At 44.2% G+C, this 23,280-nt stretch overlaps 1 protein-coding gene across 1 annotated transcript in view; it reads left to right on the top strand.

Moving 5' to 3' along the window:
* The window catches only part of LOC122939227 (E3 ubiquitin-protein ligase RNF182-like), a 43,612-nt gene extending 21,605 nt beyond the window's left edge, over positions 1-22,007 (top strand). The window contains exon 2 of the mRNA XM_044295264.1: positions 21,038-22,007. Within this exon, the coding sequence (XP_044151199.1) occupies positions 21,267-22,007 (741 nt within the window). The 5' untranslated portion in view covers positions 21,038-21,266. The remainder of the gene's footprint in view (positions 1-21,037) is intronic.
* The last annotated feature ends 1,273 nt before the right edge of the window (positions 22,008-23,280 follow it).

Genomic DNA, 23,280 nt, shown 5'->3' with positions numbered 1-23,280 from the left:
CGCAGTTCACTGTTGCAGTTATTTGTGGTAGAAGCGTTTAATGGCCTATTTCAGTACAAAAATAAAAATATATTCTCAGTTCGCTTCTGCAGTTATATGTGGTGAAAGCATTTAGTGGCCTATTTCAGTACAAGAAGAAAAATATATTCTCAGTTCACTTCTGCAGCTATATGTGTTTAAAATGTTTAGTGGCGTATTTCATTACAAAAAGAAAGATAAATACGCAGTTTACTTCCGCAGCTATATGTTGTGAAAGAGTTTAGTGGCCTATTTCAGTATAAAAATAAAAATGTACTCGCACTTCACTTCTGAAGTTATATGTGTTAAAAGTGTTTAGTGGCCTATTTCAGTATGAAAAGAAAAATATATATGCACTTCACTGTTGCATTTATTTGTGGTGAAAGCATTTTGTGGCCTATTTCAGTACAGAAAGAAAATATTTTTGTTCTAGAGAGATGTTGAAAAAATCCGCATGCAAATCCGCATGCAAATCCGCACCAATTAATGCGGATTAACCGCACGGATTTGCCTGTGAACACCTGCGGATTTCAGTGCGGATTCTCCGCACATGAATCCTGAACGTGTGCATGTACCCCAATAAGCTCTTTTTAGGGCTAGAACATCAGTCTGCTTTTTTTTTTTCTCCTGTGTAATCTAATTGCAGTTGCCTGCCTGCCAGCGTGTGTGTCAGGCTCACAGCGTATACTGTGCCCACTTGCCTAGTGCCACCACTCATATCTGGTGTCACAGTAGCTTGCATTTAAAAAACAAACAAACTTTTTTGACTGTAATATAATAGCAGTCAGTTGCCGTCACGCGCGTGTGTTTCATGCCCTGCAAGTGCATAGTGTCACCAGTGCAACTCATATCTGGTGTCACATTCGATTCCATTTAAAGAAAAACAACAATTTTGACTGAATAAATAGCAGTCAGTTGCACACACATGTTTGTATGTTTAAGGCCCAGTGCCAGTGCATAGTGTCACTGCAGCGCAACTCATATCTGGTGTCACATTCGATTCCATTTAAAGAAAAACAACAATTTTGACTGAATAAATAGCAGTCAGTTGCACACACGTGTTTGTGTGTTAAAGGCCCAGCTGCAAGCGCATAGTGTCACTGCAGCGCAACTCATATCTGGTGTCACAGTAGCTTGCACGCATATTACAACATAACTAATCTATAAAAAAAAATGACAGGCAGAGGCAGGCCATCCCGCAGGGGCCGTTGTGGTCGTGGTGCTGTGATTCCTTTTGGCCCTAGAATAATGCCCAGTGTTCAGAGGCCACGTACCCTGAACTCGAAAAGTTCTGAGGACATAGTTGACTGGCTAACACAGGACACCCAATCTTCTACAGCTTCCGCTCGGAACCTTGACGCACCATCCTCCTCCAGCTCAGCTTTGGGCACCTCTCAACTTACCACTCACCCGCCTGCCACCACCACCAACACTAGCACCACAGCCGCTTCACTTGATCTGTCAGAGGAGTTATTTACACATCAGTTAGAAGAAATGAGTGATGCGCAACCATTATTGCAAGAGGATGTAGATAACAGGGATATGTCTCAGTCAGGCAGCATTACACAGATGGACGTATGGTGTGATGATGATGATGTTGTACCCGCAGCTGCTTCCTTTGCTGAGTTGTCAGATACAAGTGAAGCGGTTGATGATGACGATGTGTCCGTGAATGTCACGTAGGTGCCCGCTCGAAGAGAAGAAGAACAGGGGGAAAGTTCAGATGGGGAGACAGAGAGGAGGAGGAGATGAGTTGGAAGCAGGGGGTTGTCGCCACAAGGAGCTAGTGGCACAGTCATACAGCATGTATCGGCACCCGGGGTCAGCCAGACAGCACGCCAATCAACGCATGCTGTTGCCACCACCAGAATGCCGTCATTGCAAAGCTCAGCAGTGTGGCATTTTTTGTGTGTGTCTGCCTCTTATAACAAAGATGCCATTTGCAACCTGTGCCAAAAGAAACTGAGTCGTGGGAAGTCCAACACCCACCTAGGTACAACTGCTTTGCGAAGGCACATGATCTCACATCACAAACGCCTATGGGATCCACACATGAGTAAAAGCAGCACACAAACTCAAAGCCACCATCCTCCTCCTGGTCCAGCATCTTCAGCCACGTCAACCACTGCTGTCCTCCTTGCCCCCTCTCAACCACCCGCCACTCTGCCTCTCGCCTTGAGCAGTTCCTGCTCATCTGCCCACAGTCAGGTGTCTGTCAAGGACATGTTTGAGCATAAGAAGCCAATGTCACAAAGTCACCCCCTTGCCCGGCGTCTGACAGCTGGCTTGTCTGAACTCTTAGCCCGCCAGCTTTTACCATACAAGCTGGTGGAGCCTGAGGCCTTCAAAAAATTTTTTAGCTATTGGGACACTGCAGTGGAAGGTACCCTGCCGAAATTTCTTTGCACAAAAGGCAATCCCCAACCTGTACTCGATTGTGCAAAAGGAAGTAATGGCATGTCTGGCACACAGTGTTGGGGCAAGGGTCCATCTGACCTCTGATACCTGGTCTGCAAAGCACGGTCAGGGCAGGTATATCACCTACACTGTGCATTGGGTAAACCTGCTGACGGCTGCCAAGCATGGAATGCGTGGCTCTGCAGAGGAGTTGGTGACACCGCCACGACTTGCAGGCAGGCCTGCTGCTACCTCCTCTACTCCTCCTACTCCATCCTCTTCCATAACCTCCTCGGCTGAGTCCTCTTCTGCTGCTGCGTCTTGCTCCACATCAACGGCACCCACCCAGCTCCCCAGGGGCTATTCCACATCCCGGATACAACAGTGTCACGCCGTTTTGGGGTTGACTTGCCTGAAAGCGGAAAGTCACACCGGACCAGCACTCCTGTCCTCCCTGAACGCACAGGTGGATCAGTGGCTGACTCCGCACCAACTGGAGATCGGCAAAGTGGTGTGTGACAACGGAAGCAATTTGTTGGCGGCATTGAATTTGGGCAAGTTGACACATGTGCCGTGCATGGCACATGTGTGTAATCTGATCATACAACGCTTTGTGCATAAGTACCCATGCTTACAGGACGTCCTTAAGCAGGCCAGGAAGGTGTGTGGCCATTTCAGGCGTTCCTACGCGGCCATGGCGCACTTTTCAGACATTCAGCGCCGAAACAACATGCAAGTGAGGCGCTTGATTTGCGACAGCCCGACACGTTAGAATTCAACACTCCTAATGTTCGACCGCCTGCTCCAACAAGAAAAAGCCGTCAACGAGTACTTGTATGACCGGGGTGCTAGGACAGCCTCTGCAGAGCTGGGAATTTTTTTGCCACGTTACTGGACGCTCATGCGCAATGCCTGTAGGCTCATGCGTCCTTTTGCGGAGGTGACAAACCTAGTCAGTCGCACCGAAGGCACCATCAGCGACATCATCCCATTTGTTTTCCTCCTGGAGCGTGCCCTGCGAAGAGTGCTGGATCAGGCCGTAGATGAGCGTGAAGAGGAAGAATTGTGGTCACCATCACCACCAGAAACAGCCTTATCAGCATTGCTTGCTGGACCTGCAGCAACGCCGGAAGAGGAGTGTGAGGGAGAGGAGTCAGAGTAGGAATGTGGCTTTGAGGAGGAGGAGCAAGACCAACCACAACAGGCATCCCAGGGTGCTCGTTGTCACCTATCTGGTACCCGTGGTGTTGTACGTGGCTGGGGGGGAAGAACATTTCTTCAGTGAGATCACTGAGGACGAGGAACGGGACATGAGTAGCTCGGCATCCAACCTTGTGCAAAATGGGGTCTTTCATGCTGTCGTGCCTGTTGAGGGACCCTCGTATAAAAAGGCTGAAGGAGAACGACCTGTACTGGGTGTCCACGCTACTAGACCCCCGGTATAAGCAGAAAGTGCCTGAAATGTTACCGAATTACCGGAAGTCGGAAAGGATGCAGCAGTTCCAAAGTAAATTAAAAAGTATGCTTTACACAGCGTATAAGGGTGATGTCACAGCACAACGGGAATCTAACAGGGGAAAAGGTGAAAGTAATCCTCCTCCTACCACGACCACGCCGGCAAGGGCAGGACGCTTTACAGACGTGTTGTTGATGGAGGACATGCAGAGCTTTTTCAGTCCTACGCATCGCCACAGCCCTTCGGGGTCCACCCTCAGAGTACGACTCGACTGACAGGTAGCAGACTACCTCGCCTTAACTGCAGATATCGACACTCTGAGGAGCGATGAACCCCTTGACTACTGGGTGTGCAGGCTTGACCTGTGGCCTGAGCTATCCCAATTTGCGATAGAACTTCTTGCCTGCCCCGCTTCAAGTGTCCTGTCAGAAAGGACCTTTCAGTGCAGCAGGAGGTATTGTCACTGAGAAGAGAAGTCGCCTAGGTCAAAAAAGTCTAGATTACCTCACCTTTATTAAGATGAATGAGGGATGGATCCCAAAGGGACTGACATTGGGCGATACATTCGACAAAAAAAGGCCTGGTGATGAGCTGCCTTGGGCTAAAAATGGTCCACACGCTGCTGTATTTTATCTCTGAATGCCAGATGACTTGCGTGACTTATCCGCCACCAACTAGGGTTCAAGCCGTAATGTTTTAGGGCACTTTCTGCCTGGGAAACAAACATAAATTTTTCTGGCCGCTGCTACAGCAGCGCAACAATGAGTGCAACAATACCAAATTTTTCAGGCATGTGTACATGCCTAATTTTTCTGGCCTCTGGTGCTGCACTGTGGCGTCAAAAAAAAAAGAAAAAAAAAAGGCACTAACGTGTCAATTCCCCTTCGTGATCGTTACCTGGTTGTGGTGAAGGGGCTTGTGTATCACAATTAGACGACCACCTCTATGAGTGTGTTGGCAATGGCAATGTTGGCACACCCCAGATGATAAGGTTGTTGCTTCATTGTGAACAGACCAAAAGCGATCGGCTGGATAATTTTGCATAGAAAAAACATGAATTTTCTTTGTGATCATCTAAGGTGATCATTAAAGCCTACTAGGCCAACAATGGGCCCACACTGCAGAATCATTGTTTTCTGGGTCACTTAACTGTCACTGAACTACCTCAGCACGACCATAGGCTTTGAAAAAAAACCATCGCCAGCAATCTCCCAAACGTGCGCACGAGCAGAGTCATCACTACACCAAGATTGACGCATAGAGGTATAAAATTTATGTCATGAGTGTCTCAACTATTGACAACTCTTTGCGGTTGTCTAAAATCTATTCCATACACGTCCCCTGATAGGGATTAAACTGATAAGAATAGTACTACTTAACACACCACTCCTATCTGGTGGAACATTCGATTGCACGCGCAGTGCCCCAAATTTGAAGTAGGAGGACCGACTAAGCATCTTTTTCCATCTCCCGGTTCCTAAAATCTATGCCATATACACGTCCCCTGATAGTGGATGTAACAGGGATTAAACTGATAAGAATAGTACTACTTAACACACCACTCCTATCTGGTGGCACATTCGATTGCACGCGCAGTGCCCCAAATTTGAAGTAGGAGGACCGACTAAGCATCTTTTTCCATCTCCCGGTTCCTAAAATCGATGCCATATACACGTCCCCTGATAGGGGACGTAACAGGGATTAAACTGATAACAATAGTACTACTTAACACACCGCTCATATCTGGTGGCACATTCGATTGCACACGCAGTTCCCCAAATTTAAAGTAGGAGGACCGACCAAGCATCTTTTTCCATCTCCCGGTTCCTAAAATCTATGCCATATACACGTCCCCTGATAGTGGACGTAACAGGGATTAAACTGATAAGAATAGTACTACTTAACACACCACTCATATCTGGTGGCACATTAGATTGCACGCGCAGTGCCCCAAATTTTAAGTAGGAGGACCGACCAAGCATCTTTTTCCATCTCCCGGTTCCTAAAATCGATGCCATATACACGTCCCCTGATAGGGGATGTAACAGGGATTAAACTGATAAGAATAGTACTACTTAACACACCGCTCATATCTGGTGGCACATTCAATTGCACACGCAGTGCCCCAAATTTGAAGTAGGAGGACCGACCAAGCATCGTTTTCCATCTCCCGGTTCCTAAAATCAATGCCATATACACGTCCCCTGATAGGGGACGTAACAGGGATTAAGCTGATAAGAATAGTACTACTTAACACACCGCTCATATCTGGTGGCACATTCAATTGCACACGCAGTGCCCCAAATTTGAAGTAGGAGGACCGACCAAGCATCGTTTTCCATCTCCCGGTTCCTAAAATCAATGCCATATACACGTCCCCTGATAGGGGACGTAACAGGGATTAAACTGATAAGAATAGTACTACTTAACACACCGCTCATATCTGATGGCACATTCGATTGCACACGCAGTGCCCCAAATTTAAAGTAGGAGGACCGACCAAGCATCTTTTTCCATCTCCCGGTTCCTAAAATCGATGCCATATACACGTCCCCTGATAGGGGACGTAACAGGGATTAAACTGATAAGAATAGTACTACTTAATACACCGCTCATATCTGGTGGCACATTCGATTGCACGAGCAGTGCCCCAAATTTGAAGTAGGAGGACCGACCAAGCATCGTTTTCCATCTCCCGGTTCCTAAAATCAATGCCATATACACGTCCCCTGATAGGGGACGTAACAGGGATTAAGCTGATAAGAATAGTACTACTTAACACACCGCTCATATCTGGTGGCACATTCGATTGCATGCGCAGTGCCCCAAATTTGAAGTAGGAGGACCGACCAAGCATCTTTTTTCTTCTCCCGGCCGGCCATCCACAATCCCATGTGCATACGACTAGCCTGATGAAGGGCATTCTTTCTGCCCGAAACGTTGTTACAAAAAGGACCACTATGTCCGGCTAAGCAAATAAAAATCACTTAAGGAAAATCTGGAGTGCTGTCTAAATTGTTGTATATTTATACGTTCCAAGAGGTGGAGCCAGGAACATACCACGACGTGCACCCAAACCGGTCAGAATCGATAGAGTGCTGTGATGACTACGAGATTCCAAAAAGAAAAATATATACGCAGTTCACTTCTGCAGCTATATGTGGTGAAAGCGTTTAGTGGCGCATTTCAGTACAAAAAGAAAAATATATTCTCAGTTCATTTCTGCAGTTATATGTGGTGAAAGCGTTTAGTGGCCTATATCAGTACAGAAAGAAAAATATATACGCAGTTCACTGTTGAAGTTATTTGCAGTAAAAGCATTTAGTGAAGTATTTCAGTAGTAAAAGAAAAATATATACGCAGTTCACTGTTGCAGTTATTTGTGGTAGAAGCGTTTAATGGCCTATTTCAGTACAAAAATAAAAATATATTCTCAGTTCGCTTCTGCAGTTATATGTGGTGAAAGCATTTAGTGGCCTATTTCAGTACAAGAAGAAAAATATATTCTCAGTTCACTTCTGCAGCTATATGTGTTTAAAATGTTTAGTGGCGTATTTCATTACAAAAAGAAAGATAAATACGCAGTTTACTTCCGCAGCTATATGTTGTGAAAGAGTTTAGTGGCCTATTTCAGTATAAAAATAAAAATGTACTCGCACTTCACTTCTGAAGTTATATGTGTTAAAAGTGTTTAGTGGCCTATTTCAGTATGAAAAGAAAAATATATATGCACTTCACTGTTGCATTTATTTGTGGTGAAAGCATTTTGTGGCCTATTTCAGTACAGAAAGAAAATATTTTTGTTCTAGAGAGATGTTGAAAAAATCCGCATGCAAATCCGCATGCAAATCCGCACCAATTAATGCGGATTAACCGCACGGATTTGCCTGTGAACACCTGCGGATTTCAGTGCGGATTCTCCGCACATGAATCCTGAACGTGTGCATGTACCCCAATAAGCTCTTTTTAGGGCTAGAACATCAGTCTGCTTTTTTTTTTTCTCCTGTGTAATCTAATTGCAGTTGCCTGCCTGCCAGCGTGTGTGTCAGGCTCACAGCGTATACTGTGCCCACTTGCCTAGTGCCACCACTCATATCTGGTGTCACAGTAGCTTGCATTTAAAAAACAAACAAACTTTTTTGACTGTAATATAATAGCAGTCAGTTGCCGTCACGCGCGTGTGTTTCATGCCCTGCAAGTGCATAGTGTCACCAGTGCAACTCATATCTGGTGTCACATTCGATTCCATTTAAAGAAAAACAACAATTTTGACTGAATAAATAGCAGTCAGTTGCACACACATGTTTGTATGTTTAAGGCCCAGTGCCAGTGCATAGTGTCACTGCAGCGCAACTCATATCTGGTGTCACATTCGATTCCATTTAAAGAAAAACAACAATTTTGACTGAATAAATAGCAGTCAGTTGCACACACGTGTTTGTGTGTTAAAGGCCCAGCTGCAAGCGCATAGTGTCACTGCAGCGCAACTCATATCTGGTGTCACAGTAGCTTGCACGCATATTACAACATAACTAATCTATAAAAAAAAATGACAGGCAGAGGCAGGCCATCCCGCAGGGGCCGTTGTGGTCGTGGTGCTGTGATTCCTTTTGGCCCTAGAATAATGCCCAGTGTTCAGAGGCCACGTACCCTGAACTCGAAAAGTTCTGAGGACATAGTTGACTGGCTAACACAGGACACCCAATCTTCTACAGCTTCCGCTCGGAACCTTGACGCACCATCCTCCTCCAGCTCAGCTTTGGGCACCTCTCAACTTACCACTCACCCGCCTGCCACCACCACCAACACTAGCACCACAGCCGCTTCACTTGATCTGTCAGAGGAGTTATTTACACATCAGTTAGAAGAAATGAGTGATGCGCAACCATTATTGCAAGAGGATGTAGATAACAGGGATATGTCTCAGTCAGGCAGCATTACACAGATGGACGTATGGTGTGATGATGATGATGTTGTACCCGCAGCTGCTTCCTTTGCTGAGTTGTCAGATACAAGTGAAGCGGTTGATGATGACGATGTGTCCGTGAATGTCACGTAGGTGCCCGCTCGAAGAGAAGAAGAACAGGGGGAAAGTTCAGATGGGGAGACAGAGAGGAGGAGGAGATGAGTTGGAAGCAGGGGGTTGTCGCCACAAGGAGCTAGTGGCACAGTCATACAGCATGTATCGGCACCCGGGGTCAGCCAGACAGCACGCCAATCAACGCATGCTGTTGCCACCACCAGAATGCCGTCATTGCAAAGCTCAGCAGTGTGGCATTTTTTGTGTGTGTCTGCCTCTTATAACAAAGATGCCATTTGCAACCTGTGCCAAAAGAAACTGAGTCGTGGGAAGTCCAACACCCACCTAGGTACAACTGCTTTGCGAAGGCACATGATCTCACATCACAAACGCCTATGGGATCCACACATGAGTAAAAGCAGCACACAAACTCAAAGCCACCATCCTCCTCCTGGTCCAGCATCTTCAGCCACGTCAACCACTGCTGTCCTCCTTGCCCCCTCTCAACCACCCGCCACTCTGCCTCTCGCCTTGAGCAGTTCCTGCTCATCTGCCCACAGTCAGGTGTCTGTCAAGGACATGTTTGAGCATAAGAAGCCAATGTCACAAAGTCACCCCCTTGCCCGGCGTCTGACAGCTGGCTTGTCTGAACTCTTAGCCCGCCAGCTTTTACCATACAAGCTGGTGGAGCCTGAGGCCTTCAAAAAATTTTTTAGCTATTGGGACACTGCAGTGGAAGGTACCCTGCCGAAATTTCTTTGCACAAAAGGCAATCCCCAACCTGTACTCGATTGTGCAAAAGGAAGTAATGGCATGTCTGGCACACAGTGTTGGGGCAAGGGTCCATCTGACCTCTGATACCTGGTCTGCAAAGCACGGTCAGGGCAGGTATATCACCTACACTGTGCATTGGGTAAACCTGCTGACGGCTGCCAAGCATGGAATGCGTGGCTCTGCAGAGGAGTTGGTGACACCGCCACGACTTGCAGGCAGGCCTGCTGCTACCTCCTCTACTCCTCCTACTCCATCCTCTTCCATAACCTCCTCGGCTGAGTCCTCTTCTGCTGCTGCGTCTTGCTCCACATCAACGGCACCCACCCAGCTCCCCAGGGGCTATTCCACATCCCGGATACAACAGTGTCACGCCGTTTTGGGGTTGACTTGCCTCCAAGAGGTGGAGCCAGGAACATACCACGACGTGCACCCAAACCGGTCAGAATCGATAGAGTGCTGTGATGACTACGAGATTCCAAAAAGAAAAATATATACGCAGTTCACTTCTGCAGCTATATGTGGTGAAAGCGTTTAGTGGCGCATTTCAGTACAAAAAGAAAAATATATTCTCAGTTCATTTCTGCAGTTATATGTGGTGAAAGCGTTTAGTGGCCTATATCAGTACAGAAAGAAAAATATATACGCAGTTCACTGTTGAAGTTATTTGCAGTAAAAGCATTTAGTGAAGTATTTCAGTAGTAAAAGAAAAATATATACGCAGTTCACTGTTGCAGTTATTTGTGGTAGAAGCGTTTAATGGCCTATTTCAGTACAAAAATAAAAATATATTCTCAGTTCGCTTCTGCAGTTATATGTGGTGAAAGCATTTAGTGGCCTATTTCAGTACAAGAAGAAAAATATATTCTCAGTTCACTTCTGCAGCTATATGTGTTTAAAATGTTTAGTGGCGTATTTCATTACAAAAAGAAAGATAAATACGCAGTTTACTTCCGCAGCTATATGTTGTGAAAGAGTTTAGTGGCCTATTTCAGTATAAAAATAAAAATGTACTCGCACTTCACTTCTGAAGTTATATGTGTTAAAAGTGTTTAGTGGCCTATTTCAGTATGAAAAGAAAAATATATATGCACTTCACTGTTGCATTTATTTGTGGTGAAAGCATTTTGTGGCCTATTTCAGTACAGAAAGAAAAATATATACGCACTTCACTGTTGCAGTGATTTGTCGTGAAAGTGTTGGGTGGCCTATTTCAGAACAGAAATAATAATATATACGCACTACGCTGTTGCAGTTATTCGTCATAAAAGCGTTTAGTGGCCTATTTCAGTACAAAACGCACTTTAGTGTTGCAGTTATTTGTGGTGAAAGCATTTAGTGGCCTATTTTAGTACAAAACAAAAAATATATTCTCAGTTCACTTCTGCAGTTATTTGTGTTGAAAGCGTTTAGTGGCCTATTTCAGTACAAAAAGAAAAATATATACACATTTCACTATTGCAGTTATTTGTGGTGAAAGTGTTTAGTGGCCTATTTCAGTACAAAAAGAAAAATATAGACGCACTTCAGTGTTGCAGTTATTTGTGATGAAAGAGTTTAGTGGCCTATTTTAGTACAAAAATATAAATATATTTTCAGATCACTTCTGCAGTTATTTGTGTTAAAAGCGTTTAGTGGCCTATTTCAGTACAAAAAAATATATATACACATTTCACAGTTGCAGTTATTTGTGGTGAACGTGTTAAGTGGCCTATTTCAATATGAAACGAAAAATATATATGCACTTCACTGTTGCAGTGATTTTTCGTGAAAGTGTTTAGTGGCCTATTTCAGTACAGAAATAATAAAATATACGCACTACGCTGTTGCAGTTATTCGTCGTGAAAGCGTTTCTTGGCCTATTTCAGTACAAAATATATATATATATATACACGCACTTCAGTGTTGCAGTTATTTGTGGTGAAAGCATTTAGTGGCCTATTTTAGTACAAAAATAAAAATATATTCTCAGTTCACTTCTGCAGTTATTTGTGTTGAAAGCGTTTAGTGGCCTATTTCAGTACAATAAGAAAAATGTATAAGCATTTCACTGCTGCAGTTATTTGTGGTGAAAGCGCTTAGTGGCCTATTTCAGTACAAAAATAAAAATATATGCGCATTTTACTGTTGCAGTTATTTGTGGTGAAAGAGTTTAGTGGCCTATTTTAGTACAAAAAGAAAAATATATACGCATTTCACTGTTGCAGTTATTTGTGATGAAAGCATTTAGTGGCCTATTTCAGTACAAAAAGAAAAATATGTACACATTTCACTATTGCAGTTATTTGTGGTAAAAGTGTTTAGTGGCCTATTTCAGTACAAAAAGAAAAATATAGACGCACTTCAGTGTTGCAGTTATTTGTGATGAAAGAGTTTAGTGGCATATTTTAGTACAAAAAGAAAAATATATTTTCAGATTACTTCTGCAGTTATTTGTGTTAAAAGCGTTTAGTGGCCTATTTCAGTACAAAAAGAAAAATATATACGCATTTCACTGTTGCAGATATTTGTAGTGAAACCGTTTAGTGGCCTATTTCAGTAGAAAAAAGAAAAATATATAAGCATTTCACTGTTGCAGTTATTTGTGGTGAAAGCGTTTAGTGGCCTAGTTCCGTACATAAAGAAAAATATATTCTCTGTTCACTTCTAGTTATATGTGGTGAAAGCGTTTAGTGGCCTATTTCAGTACAAGAAGAAAAATATATTCTCAGTTCACTTCTGCAGCTATATGTGTTGAAAATGTTTAGTGGCGTATTACATTACAAAAAGAAAGATAAATACGCAGTTTACTTCTGCAGCTATATGTGGTGAAAGAGTTTAGTGGCCTATTTCAGTATAAAAATAAAAATGTACTCGCACTTCACTTCTGAAGTTATATGTGTTAAAAGTGTTTAGTGGCCTATTTCAGTATGAACCGAAAAATATATATGCACTTCACTGTTGCAGTGATTTGTCGTGAAAGTGTTTAGTGGCCTATTTCAGTACAGAAATAATAATATATATGCACTACGCTGTTGCAGTTATTTGTGGTGAAAGCGTTTTCAGTGCAAAAAGAAAAATATATACACATTTCACTATTGCAGTTATTTGTGGTGAAAGCGTTTAGTGGCCTATTTCAGTACAAAAAAATATATATAAGCACTTCAGTGTTGCAGTAATTTGTGGTGAAAGCGTTTAGTGGCCTTTTTCAGTACAAAAAGAAAAATATTTAAGCATTTCACTGTTGCAGTTATTTGTAGTAAAAGAATTTAGTGGCCTATTTTAGTACAAAAAGAAAAATATATTCTCAGTTCACTTCTGCAGTTATTTGTGGTGAAAGCGTTTAGTTGCCTATTTCAGTACGAAAAGAAAAATATATACGCATTTCACGGTTGCAGTTATTTGTGATGAAAGCGTTTAGTGGCCTATAACAGCGCAAAAAACATATAAGCATTTCACAGTTGCAGTTATTTGTGGTGAAAGCGTTTAATGGCCTATTTCAGTACATAAAGAAAAATATATACGCACATTTAGTGTTGCAGTTATTTGTGGTGAAAGCGTTTAGTGGCCTATTTTAGTACAAAAAGCAAAATATATTCTCACTTCATGTCTGCAGTTATTTGTGTTGAAAGCGTTTAGTGGCTTATTTCATTACAAAAAGAAAAATATATACGCATTTAACTGTTGCAGTTATTTGTGGTGAAAGCGTTTAATGGCCTATTTCAGCACAAAAAAAATATATAGTCATTTCACTGTTGCAGTTATTTGTGTTCAAAGCGTTTATTGGCCTATTTCAGTACATAAATAAAAATATATACGCATTTCACTGTTGCAGTTTTTTGTGGTGAAATCGTTAAGTGGCCTATTTCAGTGCAAAAATAAAAATATATACGCATTTCAGTGTTGCAGAAATTTGTGTTGAAAGCTTTTAGTGGCCTATTTCAGTACAGAAAGAAAAATATATACACATTTCACTGTTGCAGTTATTTGTGGTGAAAGCGTTTAGTGGCCTATTTCAGTACAAAAATAAAAATGTATACCGTATTTTTCGCCACAAAAAAATTATTTTTTTGTCTTATGGGGTGAAAACTAATGAGCACTTCCATTATGGAAGCGCCTTTTAGTACCGGAGGACCAGGAAGCGGTGAAGACTCTGTACTCACCGCTTCCTGGTCCTCGGCTGTCAGCTGTGAAGGCTGCGCACAGCGTGCGGGCACTCTGTCCAGGAGCAGTGGAGGTAAATGTTTTTTTATTTTATTTATTGAGGCTGATGGGGCTAATATAACATGGCTGGGGGCTGAAGGGAGGCTGCTGGGGCTGAAAAGAGGCTGATGGGGGCTAATATAACATGGCTGGGGCTGAAGAGAGGCTGCTGGGGGTTGAAGAGAAGTTGCTGGGGGCTAATATAACATGGCTGGGGGCTGAAAAGGCTGCTGGGGGTTGAAGAGAGGCTGATGGGGGTAATATAACATGGCTGGGGGCTGAATAGAGGATGATGGGGGCTAAAGAGGCTACTGGGAGCTGAAGAGAGGCTGCTGGGGGCTGGTGAGAGGCAATGAGTCTGATATGAGGCTGCTGGCGACTAATGAGACGTAATGAGGGCTGAAGAGAGGCTGGTGACAGGCATATGGGGGCTGATATGAGGCATATGGGGGCTGATGAGAGGCATAGGGCTCTTATCTGAGGTCTGATTGGGGTCATTCACATTGGGGTCTGAGCTGAGGTCTGATTTGGGGTCTGAGCTGAGGTCTTATTAATATTGGGGGTCTTATTCGAGCTGTCAGATGAGGTCTGATTAACATTGGGGGTCTGATTGGTGGTCTGACCAGAGGTGTAATGAAAAATATTTTTTTCTTATTGTCCTCCTCTAAAAGCTACGTGCCACTTATGGGCCAGTGCGTCTTATAGGGCAAAATGTGGAGAGACTGACATTTATCAAGATGAATCAGGCCTGTATCAGCCAGGAATTCCACCTGATTAGATCATCCATGCCGCCTCACCCAAACCTTGAAAGAAAAAAAAAACGGTTTCTTCTGGCTACCTGCCTCAGCTACTACTCTGATGCTGTCACGCCTGATGCCACACATCTGATGCTAAGTGCTCCTGCTTTCACCCACCTTCGTCAGCAAGTACTGGTATTCCCACCCACCGCCCTACTCTGTCACCGGGTAACTTTGTGGTCTCCTGATGCTGCTGCTGCCGTCTCCACACTATGTCACCTTCACACTCTGTGGTCTCCTGATGCTGCTGCTGCCATCTCTACACTATGTCACCTTGCCACTTTGTGTCATCCTGATGGCGCTGCTGCTGCTATATCCACACTATATCACCTTGCCACTCTGTGGTATCCTGATGCTGCTGCTTTCATCTCCACACTATGTCACCTTGCCACTCTGTGCTATCCTGATGCTGCTGCTGCCACCATATCCACACTATGTCACCTTGCCACTCTATGGTATCCTGCTGCTGCCATCTCTATACTATGTCACCTTGCCACTCTGTGGTATCCTCCTGATGCTGCTGCCATCTCCACACTATATCACTTTGCCACTCTGTGGAATCCTGATGCTGCTGCTGTTGCCACCTCCACACTATGTCACCTTGCCACTCTGTGGTATCCTCCTGATGCTGCTGCTGTCGTCACTTCCAGACTCGATCATTGTGCCACTCAGTGGCCTTCTCCTGATGCTGCTGCTGCCGCCACCTCCGGACTCTGTCATTGGGCCACTCAGTGGCCTCCTCATACTGCTTCCACCAATAGACCCTGTCATTGGGCCACTCTGTTGTCTCCTCATGCTGCTTCCACCTCACCACTATGTCATAGGTCCACTCTGTGGACTTCTCATGTTGTTCCCAACCTCCCCACTTCATGACTGGTCCACTATTTTAGCTTGCAGCTTGGCTGACATCATTGTTTATTTGACCTTTCTTCTGATCTGTCAGAAGGAAGGAAAAATGAGATGCACAACGGATCCTGTCTGTTTAGCAGCTGTAAGGCCTGTATGGTCCCATCAGAATTGGCTTATGATTTGGTAGCCAAAAGCAGGAGTGGGTAGAAAAAACAGAAGACATGCAAATATTGGGAATTAGCAATGCTGATTGATTATTGAGCAAATGCTGACCGAGTGAAGGTTTATGCTCCACGGACAGGATCCGTTTTTTGTGGGTTACTGTTCTGACGGATCAGAGGAAGGACAACTTAATCAGTGACGTCAACACTAGGGTTGAGCGAACCCGAACTGTAAAGTTCAGGTTCATACCGAACTTTACGACTTTTTGACCCCGGAGCCGAACCCGAACATTTCAGTAAAAGTTCGGGTTCGAGTTCAGTGTTCGGCGATTTAATGGCGCGTGTTGAAAAGCTGCAGGGCAGCCAATCAACAAGCGTTTAACTCATGTGCCCCTAGAATCCATCACAACAATTCGTCTGTTCCATTGGTGGTGGGCGACATTAACCCATTTTCGCCATCGAAAAACCCCTACTCTGCATAGGTGACAGGGGTCGAACTTTCTAAAAATCGTCTGTTCCATTGGTGGGTGACATTAACCCATTTTTGCCATTGAAAAACCCCTGCTCTGCATTGCTGACAGGGAACTAAATTTAGTAAAATCGTCTGTTACTTCGGTGGGTGACCGAAAAAAATGAGGAGACCGTCAAATATGGGACGTGGCCCTGGTCGTGGTGATGCTGGTGTTGGTGGAGCTCCTGTTGCAGGGAGAGGACGTGGTCGATCTGTGCAATCTACACGCCAAAATGAGACACCTTCCTCAAGTGCAGGTAGTCCACAGAGCCTACAGCATTATTTAGTAGGCCCGAATGCCGCTCTACAAATGGTGAGGCCAGAACAAGTACAGGCGCTAGTAGATTGGGTGGCTAACAGTGCCTCCAGTTCCTTCACATTGTCTCCCACCCAGTCTCCTGCTGAAAGATCAGAGTTAGCACCTGCAGCCCATGGCCATCAGTCTTTCACCTCACCCCCTTGCAAATTAGCCAAGCAGTATGATCCCCAAGTCATGCAGCAGTCTCTTCTGCTTTTTGATGACTCTGCTAGCAGGGTTTCCCTGGACCATCCACATAGCCCTGCCTCAGAAGTAGAAGAGATTGAGTGCTCCGATGCCCAACCACTTATGTTTCAGGAAGAGTACATGGGAGGACCACCGCAGCATGTCTCGGATAATGACAAAACACAGGTGCCAACTGCTGTGGCTTTCTGCAGTGTGCAGACCAACAAGGAGGGCAGGGGTGAAGACTGGGTGGAAGATGATGCGGAGGACGATGAGGTCCTCAACCCAACATGTAATCAAGGTCATGCGAGTGACCTGTGTAGTTCAGAGGAAGAGGTAGTGGTCGCACAGAGCCACCAGCACAGCAAAAGAGGGAGCAGGGTGCAAAAGTGGAGCGACCGTCACCTAGACAGTACGCCTGCTACTGCCCACTGCACCAAGGGACCGAGCACACCAAAGCCAGCTCCAAGGAGTTCCCTGGCGTGGCAGTTCTTCAGACAATGTGCTGACGACAAGACACAAGTGGTTTGCACGCTGTGCAATCATAGCCTGAAGCGAGGCATAAACATTCTAAACCCGAGCACAACCTGCATGACCAGGCATCTAAGTGCAAAGAACGAGCTGCAATGGAGTAGACACCTCAAAAACCAGGCTCCTCCTGCTTCCTCTTCTGCTGCAGTCTCGGCCTCTTCATCCCCCCTGGAGTGACAGTGGCACCTGCCACCCCGCAAACAGAGGATGTGCCAGCAACGCCACCACCTCTGTCACCAAGCATCTCCACAATGTCCCATGGAAGCGTTAAGCTGTCTATCTCCCAAACACTGGAGCGAAAGAGGAAGTACCCTCCTACCCACCCGCAATCCCTGGCCCTGAATGCCAGCATTTCCAAATTCCTGGCCTTTGAAATGCTGTCATTCCGTCTGGCGGACACAGACATTTTTCAGAATCTGATGGCGGTGGCTGTCCCACAGCACGTTGTGCCCAGCCGCCACTACTTTTCCAGGTGAGCCATCCCTTCTCTGCACAACCAAGTCGGGGACAAAATCAGGTGTGCACTGCGCAACACCATCTGTGGCAAGTCCACATAACTACAGATACGTAGACCAGTATGCACGGTCAGGGACGTTATAGCTCCCTAACAGCACACTTGGTAAATGCAGTGGCGGCTGGGCCTGTGGCGGATAGCAGTTTGGCGCATGTCCTTCCACCATCGAGGATTGCAGGGCGTTTCTCTTTGCCTCCTGTTGCTTCCTCCTCCTACTCCACTTCCTCATCCTCGTCCTCATCCGTTCAGCGTAACACCTTCACCACCAACTTCAGCACAGCCAGGGGTAAATGACAGCAGGCAGTTTTGAAACTTATCTGTTTGGGGGACAAACCCCACACCGCGCAGGAGCTGTGGACCGGCATGGAACAACAGACCAATGAGTGGTTGGTGCCAGTGAGCCTCAAGCCAGGCCTGGTGGTGTGCGATAATCGGCGAAATCTCATAGAAGCTCTGGGCCTAGCTGGTTTGATGCACATCCCTTGCCTGGTGCATGTGCTGAATTTAATTTAATAACTTGACCCATCCTCTCCACCCAATCAGATTTCAGCCATTGACCTCCCTTAGATGTGGTATCCCTTTCTCAGGCTCCCTCTCCGGCATGGAACCATGATTCCCCATTACCCATGATCACCATGGTAGGCGCATAAAAGAACATCGAAAGTTGATAGGGAAGATATCCAAATGGATCGTGGACGTCATGGGGACGAGCGATCAGGCAGAAGTTATCTAGAGTCAACAAAGCAACAGCAGGGCCTCTCATGTATAACGTTTCCTAATCCAAAATACTGCAGTGACATTCCCTGTAATTTTTTATTACTCATTCCAATAACAGGGCATCTTAGGAGACCTGTATTGTTATTTATCGTCACTACCTCCCTGAGTCGGGAGTGGGTAATTTCCGCGTGCCTCCTGCCTTCCTTTTATTTTCTGCTTTAATAATTTGTCCCACATCTCCACCCAATCAGATTTCAGCCATTGACCTCCCTTGGATGTGGTATACCTTTCTCAGGCTCCCTCTCTGGCATGGAACCCTGATAAAAGAACATCGAAAGTTGATAGAGAAAATATCCAATTGCATCGTGGACGTCACAGGGACGTGCAACATGGTGGAGCAGTATATGTGCACACGCCTACACGTACTGACTGATGGGTCTGCCCCCTTCAACTTCTGGGTCTCCAAATTGGGCACATGGCCTGAGCTTGCCCTTTACGCCTTGGAGGTGCTGGCCTGCCCTGCAGCCAGTGTATTGTCTGAATGTTTGTTTAGCACGGCAGGAGGGGGTTATCACAGACAAGCGCAGCCGCCTGTCCACAGCCAATGTGGACAAGCTCACGTTCATTAAAATGAACCAGGCAGGGATCCCACAGAACTTGTCCGTACCTTGGGTAGAATAGACATGTATACCGGCCTCACCCAGCCATTGTTGTACTCCAGCCATTGTTGTACTCTCTCTGTTTCCTCCTCCTCCACCGCCGCTTTCACCTACACCGCTACATCCACCGCCTCCTCAACCTACTACTCCATATGGACCTCCTCCTCCTAGATCAAGATTTATTTTTTTTACGGCAAACCGGCGAATCGATATTTTTTAAAATTCACTCATTTCCTGTACTTAGTATTAATATACTCATACTAGTTTTTCCATCCAGCTTATGGTTCTTTAAAAGACAACTGACCTTGGAGCATAAGGATTTAGAATCTCCTTCTGAGTTTTACCCTGTGCAGCTACAGACTGCAATTTATTTTACAGTAGTCTGTAATCAAAAACAGTGGGAGATTTGGAGAGCTGTTGCAGAGATTTGTAGCTTTGTTTCTCTATTTCTGAAATTGAACCTTTTGAGTGATACATACGTTTATTATGGAATTGCCATTCAATAAAAGCTGAACTTCTGAAACTCTGAGGCAGAGAAACACATTAAAGGGTCACATAGCTTTCATAAAACTTTTGATATGTCATAGAGGTATACCAAACATAATTTGATCAGTGGGGGTTTGAGTGCTAAGACTTCCACCGATCGCTAGAATAAGGAGAGTGTAGCACGCATATAGAGGCAGACTCAATAGAAAGTCTGAGGGCCCATCTCTCCATCTCCTTCAGTGAGCAGAAAGAGAGCTATATGTGAGCAATTCTCTCTCCTCGTTCTAGCGATTGGTGGGGGTCTCAACACTCAGACACCCACCAATCAAAATTTTTGATATTCCTCTATGACATATAAAAAGTTTTATGAAAACTCAGTGGCCCTTTCATTCTTGTAATAATGCAGATTAAAGCACCATGATGGTTATTTACCAAGGCTTTAAGCCAGGTTTTTGGAATAAAAATTTGGTGCAAAAATTCCATGTGACTTTTCATATTTTATGCTGTTCTTGCCACTGTTTGAAAAAGTGGGCATAGTGTAACAGAAAGGGTCAGGGCCACCTCAGCAGACAGATTTACTATATTTTACTCTAGAAAAATAGGGTAAATTATAAATGAACTATACGCCAGTTCATAGCTGGAGAAAATTTCAGTTTCAGAAGATGTAACAATTTATTAAGGTATGCATGCACCTCGTGTTTTTTTTTTTACTAAGATTCGTGCGTGAAATGCCATTCTTTGGCAAATGACCCCCAAAGGGTTTGCATTAAGCTACTTTCACACTAGCGTTAATATTTTCCGGTATTGAGATCCTTCATAGGGTCTCAATACCGGAAAAAAACGCTTCCGTTTTGTCCCTATTCATTGTCAATAGGGACAAAAGAGAACTGAACAGAATGGAATCCTCCAAAATGCATTCTGTTCCGTTCTCATACCGGAGAGCAAACCGCAGCATGCTGACACAATAGAAAACGGATCCATCCCCCATTGACTTTCAGTGGAGTTCAGGACCGATCCGTCTTGGGTATGTTAAAGATAATACAACCGGATCCGTTCATAACGGATGCAGATGGTTGTATTATCAGTAATGGAATTCTTTTTTGCTGAACCCTGCCGGGTCCAGCAAAAACGCTAGTGTGAAAGTAGCCTTCTGTGGGTATAGTATCTGCCCAAAAGATCTAAAATAAATTGCAATAATAATGACCTAATTGATTAACACTTGCTGTTGACCTATACCAGTCAAAGGAAATCATATTTTGTTCAGTATTGCAAATACTGTTGAACTGTGAAAATAATTTACTCTGTTTGTTTTCCACATATTACAGAACTGTCTGGCAGAGGTACAAATGTCGTTCAGTTCTTTTTGAAGAGCAAACACAATTGTAATACTGTCATTGTGCTGCCTAGAAAGGTCCAGAATTTCCATTCAGTTCAATTTCCTGGCTTTAGACCTGAATATAACAATGCAAAATCTTGTGTTGCAGATTCCAGTAACGTGACTGCAGCTAGAGATGGGACAGAATGAAGAAAATATTAACATGAAAGCCACTGCTAAGTGATGAAGACACCATCTGTCCTGTGTCAAATGTTTGCCTGTGTCTCTTCCTACTATGTGTGCAGTCTATGGCTGCTTGTAGGCTTTAAACTTGGACAATCATCGTATGGGTTTTGTGAATGTTTTGCAACTTGTTGAAGGGCTTGCACTAAGGCACCATGACTGGTCAACTAAGTGAAGATACTTCAGAGTCTCCAAACCTAAACTCCGATGAGCTGGAGTGCAAGATATGCTATAACCGTTACAATTTAAGACAAAGGAAACCAAAAGTTTTGGGCTGTTGTCACAGAGTATGTGCCAAATGCCTTTATAAACTTGTGGACTGTGTGGAGTCTCCACAGTGTGTCATAGTGTGCCCATTTTGTAGGTTTGAGACACGTTTGCCTGAGGATGAAGTCAGCAGCCTCCCGGATGACAACAATATTTTACTCAACCTGGCATGCGGTGGGAGGGGAAAGTGCTCTGGAGACAATGCAACAGAGTTGCTGCTAACCCCAAAACGTCTTTCAACGCTGGTTACACCTTCGCACAGTTCTACAAACTGCCTGGTAATCACTATCATGGAAGTCCAGAGAGAAAGTGCTCCAGCCCTCAATGCTACTCCTGTGGTAGAGTTCTACAGGCCTTCCACATACGATCCTGTTTCAATGCCTCACAACTGGACAGTGTGGAACTGTACATCCTTAATCTGCCAAACCTCTGTGCGTGTCTTTGTTTGGTTACTAGGTCTACTCTACTTTAGTTCCTTGCCTCTAGGGATTTATCTGCTAGTTTCGAAAAAGGTAACTCTTGGAGTCGTTTTTGTCAGCCTTGTCCCTTCCAGTCTTGTTATACTAATGGTATATGGCTTCTGTCAGTGTGTCTGTCACGAATTTTTGGATTGTATGTCCACCTCATAAAATTTATGACCAGTACCCCCAATTACGTAATACCCCAAGTTATTGTGAGACAGACACACTATGTGCATTATGAGGAATAACATCTTACTACTTTACCTCTTGAGCAAGCACAACAAAGAAGACAAAGAATGAACAAATCTGTTCCTTTACTACACGACTAAAATTCTGAGAAAACGTTTATCCTGTAAGTCAGAAGGAAAATGGCATTTACTGTATAAATACTGTATATCTTATACTAAAATATGTTGGTTAGTCTAAGAAGTCTCTTTTATTATGGCACAATTGTTCTTTGCTACTTGAATTGCATTTTGTACTTTTATTGTAAATGAGTTAAGCTTTTCAATCTCTTGAAATGAGCAGTTGTTTTTTGCTAACATTTATTTTAGGATGGGATGTCCTCAGTGATTCCTGTCATTTTGAGCTAAAAAAAAGAAATATTACAACTTTTCTTTCTATGACATATTTTTCTAATTTTGCATTGTCAAACTGAGTTTGCAGACACATCAGGGTATCTGTCGTTAATACAGCAATACTCTAGACACATGACTTTTACTTGATGATAACTCAGGGAAAATAATGTCTATTCCTAACCTAGGAAATATGATATTATTTGCTCTAATTTAATAGAGCTAGATGGACTTTGGCCTTGTGAAAACAGTGATGATTGTATGTTTGCATAGAATTCAGTGGTGTTAAGAATGTACTCTTCATAAAAGTTCTACACCAGGGATCTGCAGACCACCATCTAAATAAAACGAAAGGTTATCTCCACCCAAATCATAGACAATTCAGAATTCTGGCCAATGAACAAATGGCCAACTGTGCTGGATACAGATAAGGGGCTTTGAAAAAGGTCTTTTTCCAGAAACAAGGCTACTCTTGTCCATATTTGGGAGGATAAAATCTCTCCTGGTGGAGAGTGAGCACCTAGTAGGCGTGAGGAGTCTTATAGGCAAGGCAATGATCATCTGGATTCTGGGGAAAGATATGAAAATAATCTACCTTTCAAAAAAGAAAAGAAAGCTGAGCCTCTGATGCCACCAGATGTAAGGTAGTCATCCATGTTATGCTTCAAGGTCTGTTTATAGGATAGGCACTATATCTGGTAATATCAGAGGCTCAGTTGTGTTTTCTTTTAGGAAAGGGAGCTAATTGGCATACTATTATCCAGTAGTAAAATAGAGAAGTAAGGGCCCCATAGCAAGGATCAAACCAGGCCAACCACATAGGACAGAAAGGTTTCTGCCTAAACCCTTTTCAATGACCCTTGGGA

Source organism: Bufo gargarizans, chromosome 5, assembly GCF_014858855.1.
Source record: "Bufo gargarizans isolate SCDJY-AF-19 chromosome 5, ASM1485885v1, whole genome shotgun sequence".
Classification (NCBI taxonomy): Eukaryota; Metazoa; Chordata; class Amphibia; order Anura; family Bufonidae; genus Bufo; species Bufo gargarizans.
This window is presented reverse-complemented; position numbering and strand designations above follow the sequence as displayed.